Source organism: Macrotis lagotis, chromosome 3, assembly GCF_037893015.1.
Source record: "Macrotis lagotis isolate mMagLag1 chromosome 3, bilby.v1.9.chrom.fasta, whole genome shotgun sequence".
In the NCBI taxonomy this organism is placed as follows: domain Eukaryota; kingdom Metazoa; phylum Chordata; class Mammalia; order Peramelemorphia; family Peramelidae; genus Macrotis; species Macrotis lagotis.
Window position 1 is genome coordinate 285,133,853 of NC_133660.1, and position 13,713 is coordinate 285,147,565.

General features: G+C 41.1%; 1 protein-coding gene across 1 annotated transcript; it reads left to right on the forward strand.

Annotated features, from left to right (window-relative positions):
* The first annotated feature begins 6,100 nt into the window (after positions 1-6,100).
* On the forward strand, positions 6,101-13,713 carry LOC141516636 (phospholipase A and acyltransferase 3-like). The gene is made up of 4 exons (XM_074227642.1): positions 6,101-6,320; positions 9,084-9,186; positions 9,872-10,140; positions 13,043-13,713. Exons 1-4 carry the CDS (start codon positions 6,315-6,317, stop codon positions 13,142-13,144), a joined length of 480 nt encoding a protein of 159 aa, XP_074083743.1. The 5' UTR covers positions 6,101-6,314; the 3' UTR covers positions 13,145-13,713.

Genomic DNA, 13,713 nt, shown 5'->3' on the forward strand with positions numbered 1-13,713 from the left:
TGAAAGACCTCAAGAACAGAGAGAGAGAGAGAGAAAAAAAAATGTACTTCAGTTTGTGTTTAGATTCCAATAGTTCTGTCTCTGGGGTGAATTGCTTTTTTTACCATAAGTCCCCCCAGGGAAGCTGCTTTGATATTTTTCCCACAGTTGCTATTACTAGCTGTACCTCCACTCTATTCCTCCCCACTCTCATTTATTCTATACTCTCTCTCTCCTTTCATCCTGGCCCTGTCCAAAAGTATGTTGAATCTGAGTACCCTCTCCCTTGATCTTCCCTCTCTTCTATCACCTATGCCCCCTTTCCCTCCCTCCCTTCCCCCTTATCCCATCCCTTCCTTCTCATTTTTCCTCTAGAGCAAGGTAGATTTCCTCACCCTATTAAGTGTGTATGTTATTTCCTCTCTGAGCCATTTCTGCTGAGCCATTCCCCCTTGCCTACCCCCTTTCCACTCCATTGAAAAAAGTTTTTTTCTTGACTCTTATGTGAAATTTCTTAGCTCCTTCTTCATCTCCTTTCCCTTCCTTTCAGTACTTCCCTTTATCACCCATTGACTCCATCTTTTTACTATATTATACCATTATATTCTGCTCCTTCCTGTGCATTGCTTATATATGCCCCTTCTAACTGCTCTTATAAATGAGAAAGTTCATATGAGTTATCAATATCCTCTTCCTGTGTAGGAATACAAACAGTATCATTAAGTTCCTCCTAGTTAGTCCTTCTCATTCACCCCCGTTGTGGTTCACCAGCGTCCTGTACTTGGAGTTCAAACTTTCTGTTCAGCTCTGGTTGTTTCAATATCAAGTTTGAAAGTCCCCTGTTTCACTGAAAGTCCATCTTTTCCACTGAAAGAGAATGTTCAGTTTTGCTAGTTAATTCTTGGTTGTAAACCAAGATCTTTTGCCTTCTGGAATATCCTATTCCAATCCATATGAGCCCTTAATGTAGATGCTGCCAGATCCTGTGCAATCTGACTATGGAGCCTCCGTAGTTGAATTGTCTGTTTCTGGCAGCTTTTAGAATTTTCTCTTTGATTTGGGAGTTTTGGAATTTGGCCATAATATTCCTGGAAGTTTTTCTTTTGGGGTCTCTTTTAGGAGGTGACTGGTGAATTCCCCCAATTTCTATTTTACCCTCTGCTTCTAGCATCTCAGGGCAATTTTGCTGTATTATTTCTTTAAAAATGAAGTCCAGGCTCTTCTCCTGGTCGTGGCTTTCAGATAGCCCAATAATTTTTAAATTATTTCTTCTGGATCTGTTTATGAGGTCGGTTTTTTTTTCAATGAAATATTTCATATTTTCTTCTAATTTTTGGCTTTTTTGGAAGAGTTTTATTTCTTCCTGATTTCTAGCAAAGTCATCAGCTTCCTTTAGTTCCATTCTGCATTTGAAGGAGTTATTTTCTTCAGAGAGCTTTTTTATCTCCTTTTCCAGCTGACCAATTCTGCTTTTTAAGTCATTCTTCTCCTCATTTGCCTTTTGTTTTGCTTTTTTCCATTAGGCCTAAACTGGTTTTTAACATATTATTTTTCCTATAAGATCCCCAATCTCTCTACCGCATTTTCTTGGAGTGATCTTGGAGTGGTCCTTTGTCATGGAGCATGGTCTTGGAGTAATCCTTTGCCTGGAAAATTGGCCCCATGATGACCTAGATTGAGCGGTGCCAAACGAAACTGGGCTAGTCTTTGAGAGATAGCATTCCAAGCCATTTCCAGAACTTTCTGGTACTACCACAGCCTTGGAGACCCCAAGGTCTTCTCCACACTCTGAGGAGGCAGTGGTCACTGGGCAAGTTGGCTAGTAGCCTAGATGAGGAATCACAATTCCAGAACTGCAGAGAATGTCCCTGAATATTGAGTCCAGCCCACCTACCACCAACCTCTGCTCAAAGACTTTAGTGAAGGGGTCTCTACCACCTCCTAAGGCATCTCACCCCTCTTTGGGGGAGCTCAAATTATTGACAAGTTTTTGCTTGTTCTAGTTCTGCTGCCAGAATGAACCAAACTTGAAGACTCTCTGAGGTGTCCCTGCTTCAGAGGCTTTCTCCTCTCCAGGCCCCTGATCCTTAGATTCCCATTTGTAAGAATAGAAACTTGGGCTGCACCTTTGTGGTCACCTTGTATTATGCAAATGAAGAAACCAAGGGCTAGGGAAGGCATGTCATCAAGGTGTCACAGGTATCAAGTCATGGAGCTATACTTTACCCTTGATTCCAATTCCAAATTCAGTATTTTCACTTTGAAAGGATCCCAAGAAGACTAGAAAATTGAGCTAAATCTTGTTTGATTATATTGATTAGAAGCAATTGTAACATTTTCTACTTGGGTTCAAAAATATCAGTTTCCCACGTACAAGAACAGAGTGTTGTGAGATTCTGTAGAGCACCTTGGAACTATGTCCTAAGGGCTCTAAAGCCATGCCTGCCCTTTGGTCTAGTGTAACACTGCTGGGTCTATATTCCAGAAGAGATGAAATACTGGAAGAAAAAAATCTATATGTTTAGGGATAGTTATAGCACCTCTTTTTTTGGTGACATGGAGATTGAGGAGATGCCCAGCAGTTGGGGATTGACTGAACAAATTGTGGTATGTGATTGGGATGAAATGCTATTCTCTTGTTGGAAATGCTGAACAGGATGCTCTCAGTAAAAGAAAAAGACACAAAAAACTTCCTTGAGCAGATGAAATGGGAAATGTACCTTAAACAAAAGTTTTTAAATTGATTTTTTACTTTTCTGGATACAAGTTATAAAAGTTTTTCAACATTCATCCATATGCATATGCATATTTATAAGTTACACAATTTCCTTTCACCATTCTTTTCTACCCCCCCATCCACTCAGCAGCAGTCAGGTGAATGTAGTCCATAGACTTTTGTATTTAACATGTTACAGATTAGTCATTTTTGGTATGAGTAATTATGATTAAGGGAAAAGAGAGAAAACCAGGAAAGAAATACACAAGAGAAATTTTTTTAAAAGTGAATGTGCAAGGGGGTGGCTAGGTGGTGCAATGGATAAACCAGCCCTGGAGTCAGGAGTACCTGGGTTCAAATCTGGTCTCAGACACTTAATAATGACCTAGCTGTGTGGCCTTGGGCAAGCCACTTAACCCCATTTGCCTTGCAAAAAACCTAAAAAAACCCAAAAAACGAATGTACAGGCAGCTAGGTGGCGCAGTGGATAGCACATAGGCCTGGAGTCAGGAGGACCTGAGTTCAAAATCTGGCCTCAGACACTTAATCATTACCTAGGTGTGATGGTGTGATCTTGGGCAAGTCACTTAACCCCATTGCCTTACAAAAAGCAAAAAACAAGCAGACAAAAAAAGTGAATATGGTCTTCATCAGATTCTGAAGGGGTTTTTGTTTTGTTTTGTTTTATTGTTCTTCCTCTGGATGGGGATAGTATCGTCCATAGCTGGTCTTATAGTTTGTCCTAGCTCTCTGAACTGCTAAGAGGAGCTGCATCCATCAGGGTAGATTAACTCACAATGTTATTGTTACTATGTACAATGTTCTCTTGCTTCTGCTCCCTTCAATCAGCATCAGTTCCTGTAATTCTTTCTGTGCTTCTCTAGAGTCTGACCATTCATAGTTTCTTATAGAACAATAGTACTCCATAAGGTTCATATAATATAACTTGTTCAACTATTACCCAATTTCCCCTAAATTTCCAATTCTTTGCCACTACAAAAAGAGCTGCTATAAATATTTTGGAAAATGTGGAACTTTTTCCAGTTTTTATGATTTCTTCTGTACCTTAAACAAATTGACAGCAATTTTGCAGTATGATCAGCTGTGAATGACTTACCTTTCTCAGCAATGCTGTGAGACCCAAGAAAACTCTGAAGGACTTATAGAGAATGCTATCCTTCTTCAAGACAGATTTGATGCTGTCTGAAGACAGATAGATTGAAGCATGCTTTTTTTTTTCCACTTTATTTTTCTTGATGTTTCATTTTGTGTGTTTGTGTGTGTGTGTGTGTGTGTGTGTGTTATGTTTACTTTTACATCATGACTATAGTAGTAAGGTTAAAAACGAACAAACAAATAAATAAATAAATAAATAAAAGAGAAATAAAAGAACAGGGGTTGTGGTTATCCATCAGTTTTCTTGAAAAAGAACCAGGGGTCATGATGGACTGTAAATTCCATATAAGTGCATAATTAGATAAGATGGGGCAGCCAGGGAAACTCATGTAGTGCTGCTTTAATTGAGGAGCTGGCAAGAATAGGATTGTTCTTGTCCCACTGTGTCACAGAGGAGGGCACTGATGTTGATGATAAGCATTGGGATCTTCTACCAGGAAGATCAGTTGGGATATACATCATGACCTAGTGACTAGGTGTCTCTACCTGTATTCAGGAAGGTGTGAGTTCAAATCTTCCCTCCCACACTTACTAATTGTGACAATTGGGCAGACTATTGAACCACTCTTGATTCTTAGTTTCCCCTTTTAAAGATGGCAATGGAGCGGCTAGGTGGTGCAGTGGACCTGAGTTCAAATCCAGCCTCAGACACTTAACAATTACCTAGCCACTTAACCCCATTGCCTTGAAAAATATAAAAAAAAATGGCAATAACAATGCCTGTCACTCTTAAATGACTTTCCCAAGGTCATACAGAAAGGCAGATTTGAACTCAGGTCCTCCTGACTCCAGGGCCGGTGCTTTATCCATTGCACCACCTAGCTGCCTCACACCTATCACTCTTATACCACAAACTTGTGGTGATCTGATGAGATTCCAGTCTGTGAATCACATTATTTAACATCAGTCAGGACAAGTTACTTCCCCCATCCTGGGCCTTGGTTTCCTCATTTGTAAAATGTGGGCGTTGGCAAGTCCCTTTGGGTTCTAGGTTTATAGATGACTATGTTTATCCTTCCTTTCCCTTGAAGGACCTGGGCACAGCCAGCCTAGACAGGAGAGTATTCAGGGCCACCAAATAAGGATCATTTAAAGGCCTGAAAGGATGGTCATGGAGGTAGAAGCATCACAATTGCTTGGTTTGTCCCCAAGGACAGAAATTGGAGTTATCTGAGGAGCTGGAGTAGCCTGGATATTGGAATGGGGGGAAGACCATGTCTCCAAGAGATCTGCTCAGCAGCAGAAAGGGCTGCCTCAGTAAGTGATGAGCTCCCCATTCCCAGAGGTCATCAAGTCAAGACAAGATGACCTGTCACCAAGGCTGTTACATAGGAGGCTTCCTTTCACAAGGTCCGAAATAAAGGGGATTGAACTGGGGGGTGGGGTGGGGCTCTTAAAGCAGAGCTGAGAGTCACTGAGGAATCCAAGGCAGTCTTTAATGCTGAAGGATTTTGGAAGATGATCAGCCCTGCTAGACTGCTAGGTGTGCAATCTTAGTGATGTCCAGATGTTTTATAGTGAGGGAGCCCAGAGCCAACCCTTCCCAGGGCCTGGGTCCAGAGGAGGGCAGCCTGTGACTAACTTGGAAGTTTCCAGCCTAGCTTACTCCCCAAGTGAAGAGCCACTTCCTGGGCCCACCAGCACGGGGCCCTCTGAGCTGTCCCTGAAATGAGTTTCAATTTAGGATTCTATTCTGTGCTTTTTTGGTCAGGGCAGAGTTAGGATGTTCACATCCACAGATGTGTGCTGGGCCTTCCTCTCCCTTCTAGAGGATTTCCTACCTATTGGAGTGATTTATATTAGTCCCATATCATCAGTCATTGCCCAGGAAGCACAGGTGAGAGGACCAATATTGGATGTAGTGTGTGTGTGTGTGTGTGTGTGTGTGTGTGTGATGGGGTTGTGACTTGTGCTTGTGTGGTGTGTTTGTACTCTGGGTACTTAAGAGGACTGCTTTAGATGAATGATCTTTGGAATTGGAACAGGTAGAGGAAATGTGCAGGAGATGGCACCTATGTCATCACTCCATACCACTCAATGGTGTCCAGCCCCAACTAAGGGAGGTGTCCACTTCCCTGCTCCTGCTCACCTGCTGTGGGGAGGAGTCTTATCCAGAGAGTCCTTTCTGGTGGAATGTGTGGACATCAGCAGGTTTCCTTGGTGCTGATAGCTGGACCTCTCTTTTCAGTGATCAGTCAAGTCCAATTAAAGATTGAGGATCACTCTGCTCCCTGCCCAATGGGAGTAGGAAGGGGAGGGATGAAGAACAGTTGCTCTTAAAAAGGGTTCGATTCAGAGTCCACTCATCAGCTCCCCTGACCCCATTTGCCACCTGTTATTGCTTCCTATTAAAGACCCTAGAATTTCTTGCCATTTCTCTTAGCAATAACAGCCAAGGAGGTGCCATCTGGTGCCTGAGGATTCTGACTTGCAGAGGGCAGAAATGCAGGTAGGTACTTGGTAAATATTTGTAACAACAGGATGGATTTGTGCTTTTAGGTGGGGACTTGAGGGGAGAGGGGCTCAGGGTTTAAGGCCAATACTCTCTTCAGGATTCTCAGGCCCCACTTTGGGAGTGAGTTAGGCAGATATTCAGTGGTGGCTTCCAACAAGATACAGATTCTATCCATTATTCTGAGAAAGTATTGAGAATTCACTTATGGGGTGGTTTGGAGGAAAAAAAGAGGAATAGAAACTGTATAAAGCCAGTGCTAGCAGAAAGACAGAGATCCTGGCTTTGTTGTTATTTTAGTACAGCTTGTCTCTGAGACCGACAAGTGTCATTCCAAATGCCTCAGGATCTATTTTGGACTGTCTTGGTAACTCACTTGGTGATAGAATTTCAGAACCTTTCAGGTTTCAATTTTGCTTTTCCTGAGGTATATGTATAAAAAGAGTTTGTAACTTACGTTTGGAAAAAAAGACTTTCTTATTCATAAATACAAGACAGGACATGAGAGTTGGGGGGGGTGACAGAGAAAGATCAAGAACCAAAAGGGAGCAGGAAGCCACTGAGCTCAGCCCCTCCTCATTACAGTAACTTGAGATTTGCTGGGGTCACACAGCTTAACTTTATTAAGTCTTTTATCATTTCTCTTTGATGTTTATTTACCGTTTTCATTTCTGTTGAGTCTTCTGTTCAAATCTCAGATTTTCTATTGAATTCTGGTCTTTTCAGCAGGAATGCTTTAAAATCCTCTATTTCATTGAATATCTATTCTTTCCCCTGAAGGATTATACTTAGTTTCACCAAGGTTATTCTTGGTTCTAATCCTAGTTCTTTTCCCTTCTAGAATGTCATATTCCAAAGTCTCCTCAATATCTGAATTCTTTCTGGCTATTTGCAATATTTTCTTCCTTGATGTGGGAGCTCTGAAATTTGGCTATAACATCTCTAAGAGTTGTTATATTGGGATTTCTTTACAGAAATTATTGGTAGATACATTCAATTTCTGTTTTATCCTCTGTATCAAAAACATCAAGGCACTTTTCCTTTATAATTTCCTGAAGATGATATCTAGAATCTTTTTTTATAATGGCTTTCAGATAGTCTAGTAATTCTATTTTTTTTTTTTTTTGCTTTTTGCAGGGCAATGGGGTTAAGTGAATTGCCTAAGGTCACATAGCTAGGTAATTATTAAGTGTCTGAGGCCTGATTTGAACTCAGGTACTCCTGACTCCAGAGCTGGTGCTCTATCCATTATGCCACCTAGCTGCCCCTATTTTTTTTTTTTTTGTTAGGTTAGACATGAAGTTTTATTCTCTAGGATTTAGCATTAACCTACAGGTAGAGGTCATTCTGGTAATGACCTCCCCAAGTTGAGGAAGATCAGAACATTTATCCAATAGTAAGGGAAAGGGAATAGAATAAATGACAAGAGTAGACAAAACCTTAAACTTCCCTGAAAACTTTCTATTATTTGATATCAAAGAGAATCATCTTTCTACAATAATTCGATTTTCTGTCACCTGAAGGAGATAACATTTTAAAATGAGTTTAAATACCAGGAAAGCAGGACAAGAACTCTTTTCCAAGCCTAAAGAAGGACACAATTCTTTCCTGGATTAAAGAGGGCAGGCCCAATCTTCCTTTCAAAGTCTGAAGTAGGGTAGCTAGGTGGTGCAGTGGATAGAGCACTGGCCTTGGAATCAGGAGTAGAGGAGTTCAAGTTTAACTTCAGACACTTGCCACTCACTAGTTGTGTGACCTTGAGCAAGTCACTTGGGCAAGGGAACTTGGCAAGTGGACCCAGATGGTTTTGGAGGAGACAGTGAGGCTGACCACCTAGTCCCCCTCACTCAGATCTAATTCATGTGTTGTCATGGCATTCCATCCCTGATGTCATGGTCTTCTTTGAGAATAAAGGATAAATACCAAAGGAGGGCACATTCTATTCCTCTCAATAGCTAAGAAAATCAACCTTTGACCAGGAATATAGTTGTAAAATCTTATAGTAATTATTATTTCATGCTCCTGTTTTCAGAGTTAGTTCCGAGTGGGTCTGCAAGTTTTTGATGTTTCTAAGGTGTGAGAAAGTTGTAGTCACTGCTCTCCTGGTCTGCTCTGGTCTTTACTAAGGAAGGACTCCTACCCCTTATGCAGCCCCAAAAGCCTGGTCCTGAAGCTGTGAGCAGGACCTCTGCTCCCTTGGAATCAATCCCAAGCAGGGTTCTCTGCCTTAGAATTGTAATCCAGAGCTGCTTATTGGCAATAACATTGCCAATCAGAGCCAGCTTCACCCAGTATCAGCAATGAATGCCTTAGACTCTCTTTCTGACTAGCTGTCTGACACCCCCCTACCCCCTTCCTGTGTTTGGGCTAGGAGCTCCTAGAACTATTGCTGTTGTTACAGCTGCTCTTGCTCTTGCCCACTCCACTGTCACAGATCTCCTCTGAAGACCTCTGAAGTTGTTGTAGATTGCAAAAATGGCACTCCCTGATTTTTCTATAATTTGTTGTTCCATAATTTGATTTGGGGCATTATTTTACACTTGTTTGGAAGGCAATGTTGGGAGACTTCAGCTGTATCTTCACCTATACTCCACCATCTTGGTTCCTAATATGTCATATCACTTCTAAGTCTTGTCTTGTATAGGTTCAACAGCACTGGTTCCTTTAATGGCCTGTCTCAAACCCCTTAGAACATACTTTCTCATCTTTCTCCTAGTCCTAATGCAGCTTCTAACCTGACTTTGGTTTGTGGTTTTATAGCCAGAGCCCAAGCCGGGAGACCTGATTGAGATTTTCAGACCATTGTACTGTCATTGGGCTGTTTATGTGGGTGATGGTTATGTTGTCCACCTGGCACCTCCAGGTAAGGAGCACCCTGGCTTTGTGAGGTTCTATTTATTGGGGAGGGATCAGCCTCCAGAAGGTTAAATGATGAAGTGACTGTGAAGAAGAGTTTCTGTTTACAGATGACAGATTCATATTTGATTAGTGAAGCCACTTGGATGGATTTCAAATTTGTTTTTGAGAGACAGTGAGATCATCTCACACCTGGTCCTTTTGTGACACTTTCACAGTCAGGGGATTGGAGGGGATCCCTGAGTCTACCTCTGGGTGGGATTACTTAAAATGACTTCCTGGGGTAATCTGTTTTTTCTTTTTCTCTCCCTTCCTTCCTTCCTTCCTTCCTTCCTTCCTTCCTTCCTTCCTTCCTTCCTTCCTTCCTTCCTTCCTTCCTTCCTTCCTTCCTACCTTCCTTCCTTCCTCTCTCCTCCCTCCTTCCTTCCTTTTCCTTCTTTTCTCCCTTCCTCCTTCCCTCACCCCTTCCTCCCTTCCTCACCCCTCCCACCCTCCCTTCCTTCCTTCCTCTCTCCCTCTTCCCTCCCCCTTTCTCCCTGCCTCCTTCCCTCCTTCCCTCCTTCCCTCCTTCCCTCCTTCCCTCCTTCCTTCCTTTCCTTCCTTCCTTCCTTCCTTCCTTCCTTCCTTCCTTCCTTCCTTCCTTCCTTCCTTCCTTCCTCTTTCTTTTATTCCTTCCTTCTTTCTTCCAAAAGGTGAATATTCTGGGTCTGGTGCCTCCAGCATCATGTCAGCTCTGAAGAATAGAGCCATAGTAAAGAAGGAGCTGCTCTGTAAGGTGGTTGGGAATGACAAATACCAGGTGAATAACAAACAGGATGACAAGTACACTCCACTGCCACCCAGCAAGATTGTCCGGAGGGCTTTGGAGAAGGTGGGGAAGGAGGTTCGCTACAGCCTGACCAGTCAGAACTGTGAACACTTTGTGAATGAACTGAGATATGGAATCTCTCGATGTGATCAGGTGTGTACACCCCCCCCCCCCACTCTGTGAAGGTCTGCAAGCTGGGGGAAATAGCATGAGTACAGTGTCTAGGAGGTGAAGGCTTGTCTGCCTCCTCTTCCTACAAGCTCAGTTTTCCTATCCGAGGACACTGTCCCTGCTCCCCTATATGAAAGGCTGACTGTAAAACTCTGGACATTTCTTTGACCAATGCAAGTGAAGTAAACCACCAAACATTTATTAAACACTTGCTGAATACCAGAAATTGTGTTAACAGGAAGGCAAAAAGTTCATGTTTTTCATTTTTGATACTAGTAATTTGGTTTTCTACTTTTTTAAACCAAATTAATCAAAGGTTTGTCTAGTTTATTGTTTTTTTATAAAACAAACTCTTGGTTTTTATTTATTAGTTCAATAGTTTTGCTTTCAATTTTATTAATTTCTCCTTTAATTTTTAGTATTTCTATTTTGGTATTTAATTGGGGTTTTTAAATTTATTTTTCATCTAATGTTTTTAGTTGCATGCTTAATTCATTGATTTCCTTTCTCTGTCTTATTCATGTAAGCATTTAGAGATTTAATATATCCCCTAATAACTTCTTTGGCTGTATCCCATAATTTTTGGTATGTTGTCTCATTATTGTCATTATCTAGGATGAAATCATTAATCCTATCCATAATTTGTTGTTTGATCCACTCATTCTTTTTTTTTTAATTTTATTTATTAAGGCAATGGGGTTAAGTGAGTTGCCCAAGTTCACACAGCTAGGTACTTAAGTGTCTGAAGCTGGATTTGAACTCAGATCCTCCTGATTCCAGGGTTGGTGTTCTTTCAGCTGTGCTACCTAGCTGCCCTGATCCACTCATTCTTTAGATTGAGGTTATTTGGTTTTCAATTAGTTTTAGGCCTATCTATGGTCCATTATTGCACATGATTTTTATTACCTTATGTTTGAAAAAGAAGCATTCCCTATTTCTGACTTTCACATATGATTATGAGATTTTTGTGCCCTAGTACATGGTCAGTTTTTGTGTAAGTGTCATGTACTGCAGAAAAAAGCTAAATTTCTTCCTATTCCCATTCAATTTTTTGCTATTTTTTCCTGTAACTCATTCAGCTTCTCCAAAAATTTGGATGCTAAAAATTATGCACCACTTGGTGCATATCCGTTTAGTATTGAAATTGCTTCATTGTGTATGGTACCTTTTAGGTGGATATAGCTTCCTTCCTTATCTCTTTTAATGAGATCTATTTTTGTAGCTGCTTTGTCTGAGATAAGGATTACTACCCCTGCCTTTTTCACTTCAGCTGAAGCATATTTTATTCCAATCTTCTACCTTTTCTCTGGATGTATCTCTTTGCTTCAAATCAGTTTCTTGTAAGCAGCATATTGTAGATTTGTTTTCCATTTTATGGGAGGGTTCATCCCATTCACATTCAAAGTTATAATCACTAGCTCTTTATTATCCTCTAGGGTATCTTCCCACCATTTGCATTTTTCCCTTCCCCCCCCCCCCCCTTAGCCTTATTCCCAAGTATTTTGCTTCTGAATACCACTTTCTTCAGCGTGTTTGTCCTCTTCTATCCAACTCCCTTCCCCTTTCCCTTTACCCCTTCTTCCTTTCCCTTCTTCTGTTAGTTCCTCTTTTCCTCCTGCCTTCCCCTTTCACCTCTTAAACCTGAAAGGTAAAATAAGATTCTAACCTCCACTGAAACATGCTAATATGGAAATATTTTGCCTACTTCCACATGTATAATTGATATCATCTTGATGCACTTTAGGGTTTGAGTGGTGAATGAATGTACAAGAAAGACTCAGGACTCAAGATGCAAAGTTATAAGGGTCATATAAGTTTTATTATGAAATTGCAAGATTATTGCATGCATCCTTATTGCATCCTTAGTGGATAAGCAGCTGGCTGGTAAAAAGACTGATGCTTATTTAAGAAAACAGGGTATGGTGTGCAGGCTGGGAAAGGGATGGAGAATGGGGCAGGCATGGTTTAAAGGATCATGTCAGAATGCCCAAGGATAATGAGCTCATTTTTGGGTAACATATTCATTTTTGGGTAACAGTCTGTTATCTTGTTGGTTTCTAGCTTCTACCTCCCAGTCCTTGTAGGCCCCTCTTGGCGGTAGGTCGGGTGTTTTGTTGAGTTGAAAGACACAGGGTACCCAAGATAGTTATTATCAACTAAAGGTCTGCTGGAAGGAGGACTGTTCTCAGAGACTATAGCAAGCTTTTTCCCAGGGATGTTGTAATATCATTTTTGTATAATCAACTTTCTCAGGTTACACAAGATCAGTATAGAAAGGCTGAATCTAACCACTTGTTCTCTGCTTAGGATTTCCATAGCATCAATATTACTTTCTTGATTGGTGAGGGAGGGAGAAAATTTAAAACTCCCAATATTTTTTTAAAGAATACTAATAAATAAAGAAAATTTGGAATACGTTTAAAAATAGCTTTGTATTTTCTATTTTCATGGGATGCCCTGTCTGTGAAGATCATCCTATCTAGATTGTCTCAGGAAGTTTCTACTTACCTTTGAGAGTTCAGTACACCCTCATGTTTCACTTGTCCATCATCCCTGCTTCTTGCCTGAAGGGGTTGGTTGAGAAGTCTGAGAGGGGGAGGTCAACAGAAATGGCTGAATTTCAGTTTCATGGTAGGTAGCTACAAGGTTAAAAACTGAAAGATTCCTACATCCTCGAAGTCCCTGTTTTGTTTGGTTTATCCATTTATTGACCATCCCCCTCTTCCCTCTTTGTATGCCTGAAAGGAATTGTGTGTTATGTCCTCGGAAGTGTTGATTCTTTACTTTCACCAAGAGCTAAATCTAAGTTTGCCAGAGCAAAGCATATGGTTGGAAAGGAGGGCATTAGGTTTCTCTAATGACCCCAGTGTTCCTCTGTTCACAGGTCAAAGATGTCCTCCTGATAGCTGCGGCTTATCTGTTAGCCGGTTTGCCTGGTGCCATTGGTATGAGCCTTTTCAGAATGAGACAGAAAAAAAACCAATAAGATGTCTTCCAAGTTATGGTAGCTTAGCTGCAACATGAGTTATATTGTTTGTGCATCACCTTATCACTTTTAATAAAATAAAATTCTTTTATTACCAAAAAAGATCCACTGGTGAAAAGCCCAGGATGAGTTTGCTCCAATTTTTTCCTCATGGTTTAGACTAAAATGTGAATTATCTCCCATAAATCTTTCCTGGTACAATGGTGGCCCAATCTCTCCTTTGTCCTACTTGGAGGAAAAGAAAACCACTCTGCAGTTAGTACGGCATCCTCTCTAATCACAAATGTACTTACCGATCAGTCCTCTAATCCCTGTAGCCCTCTAGTCATCTGAGAGAGAATGGAATAGAGACCCAACTTGCCCAAGGTCACACAGCATGAAAGGCTCAGAGCTGGTTTCATTCAGGTCTTTAGTAGGAAATCAAGTACCCTTTTCACAATGCCCAGCTGCTTCTTGGTGTTCTTGGAAACAGAATGAGGACATTGCCTTTTTTGCCTTGAAGACTAGAATGACTTGCTTTCTACAAAGAAAGACATCAAAATTAAATGCCTATTATACCAGTAAAAATT

Bases quoted from the DNA above. Each gene is read 5' to 3' on its own strand.
- LOC141516636 (XM_074227642.1), top strand. The intron at 9,187-9,871 runs GTAAGGAGCACC...TTCTTCCAAAAG, and splicing joins TGTCCACCTGGCACCTCCAG to GTGAATATTCTGGGTCTGGT. The intron at 10,141-13,042 runs GTGTGTACACCC...CTCTGTTCACAG, and splicing joins GAATCTCTCGATGTGATCAG to GTCAAAGATGTCCTCCTGAT.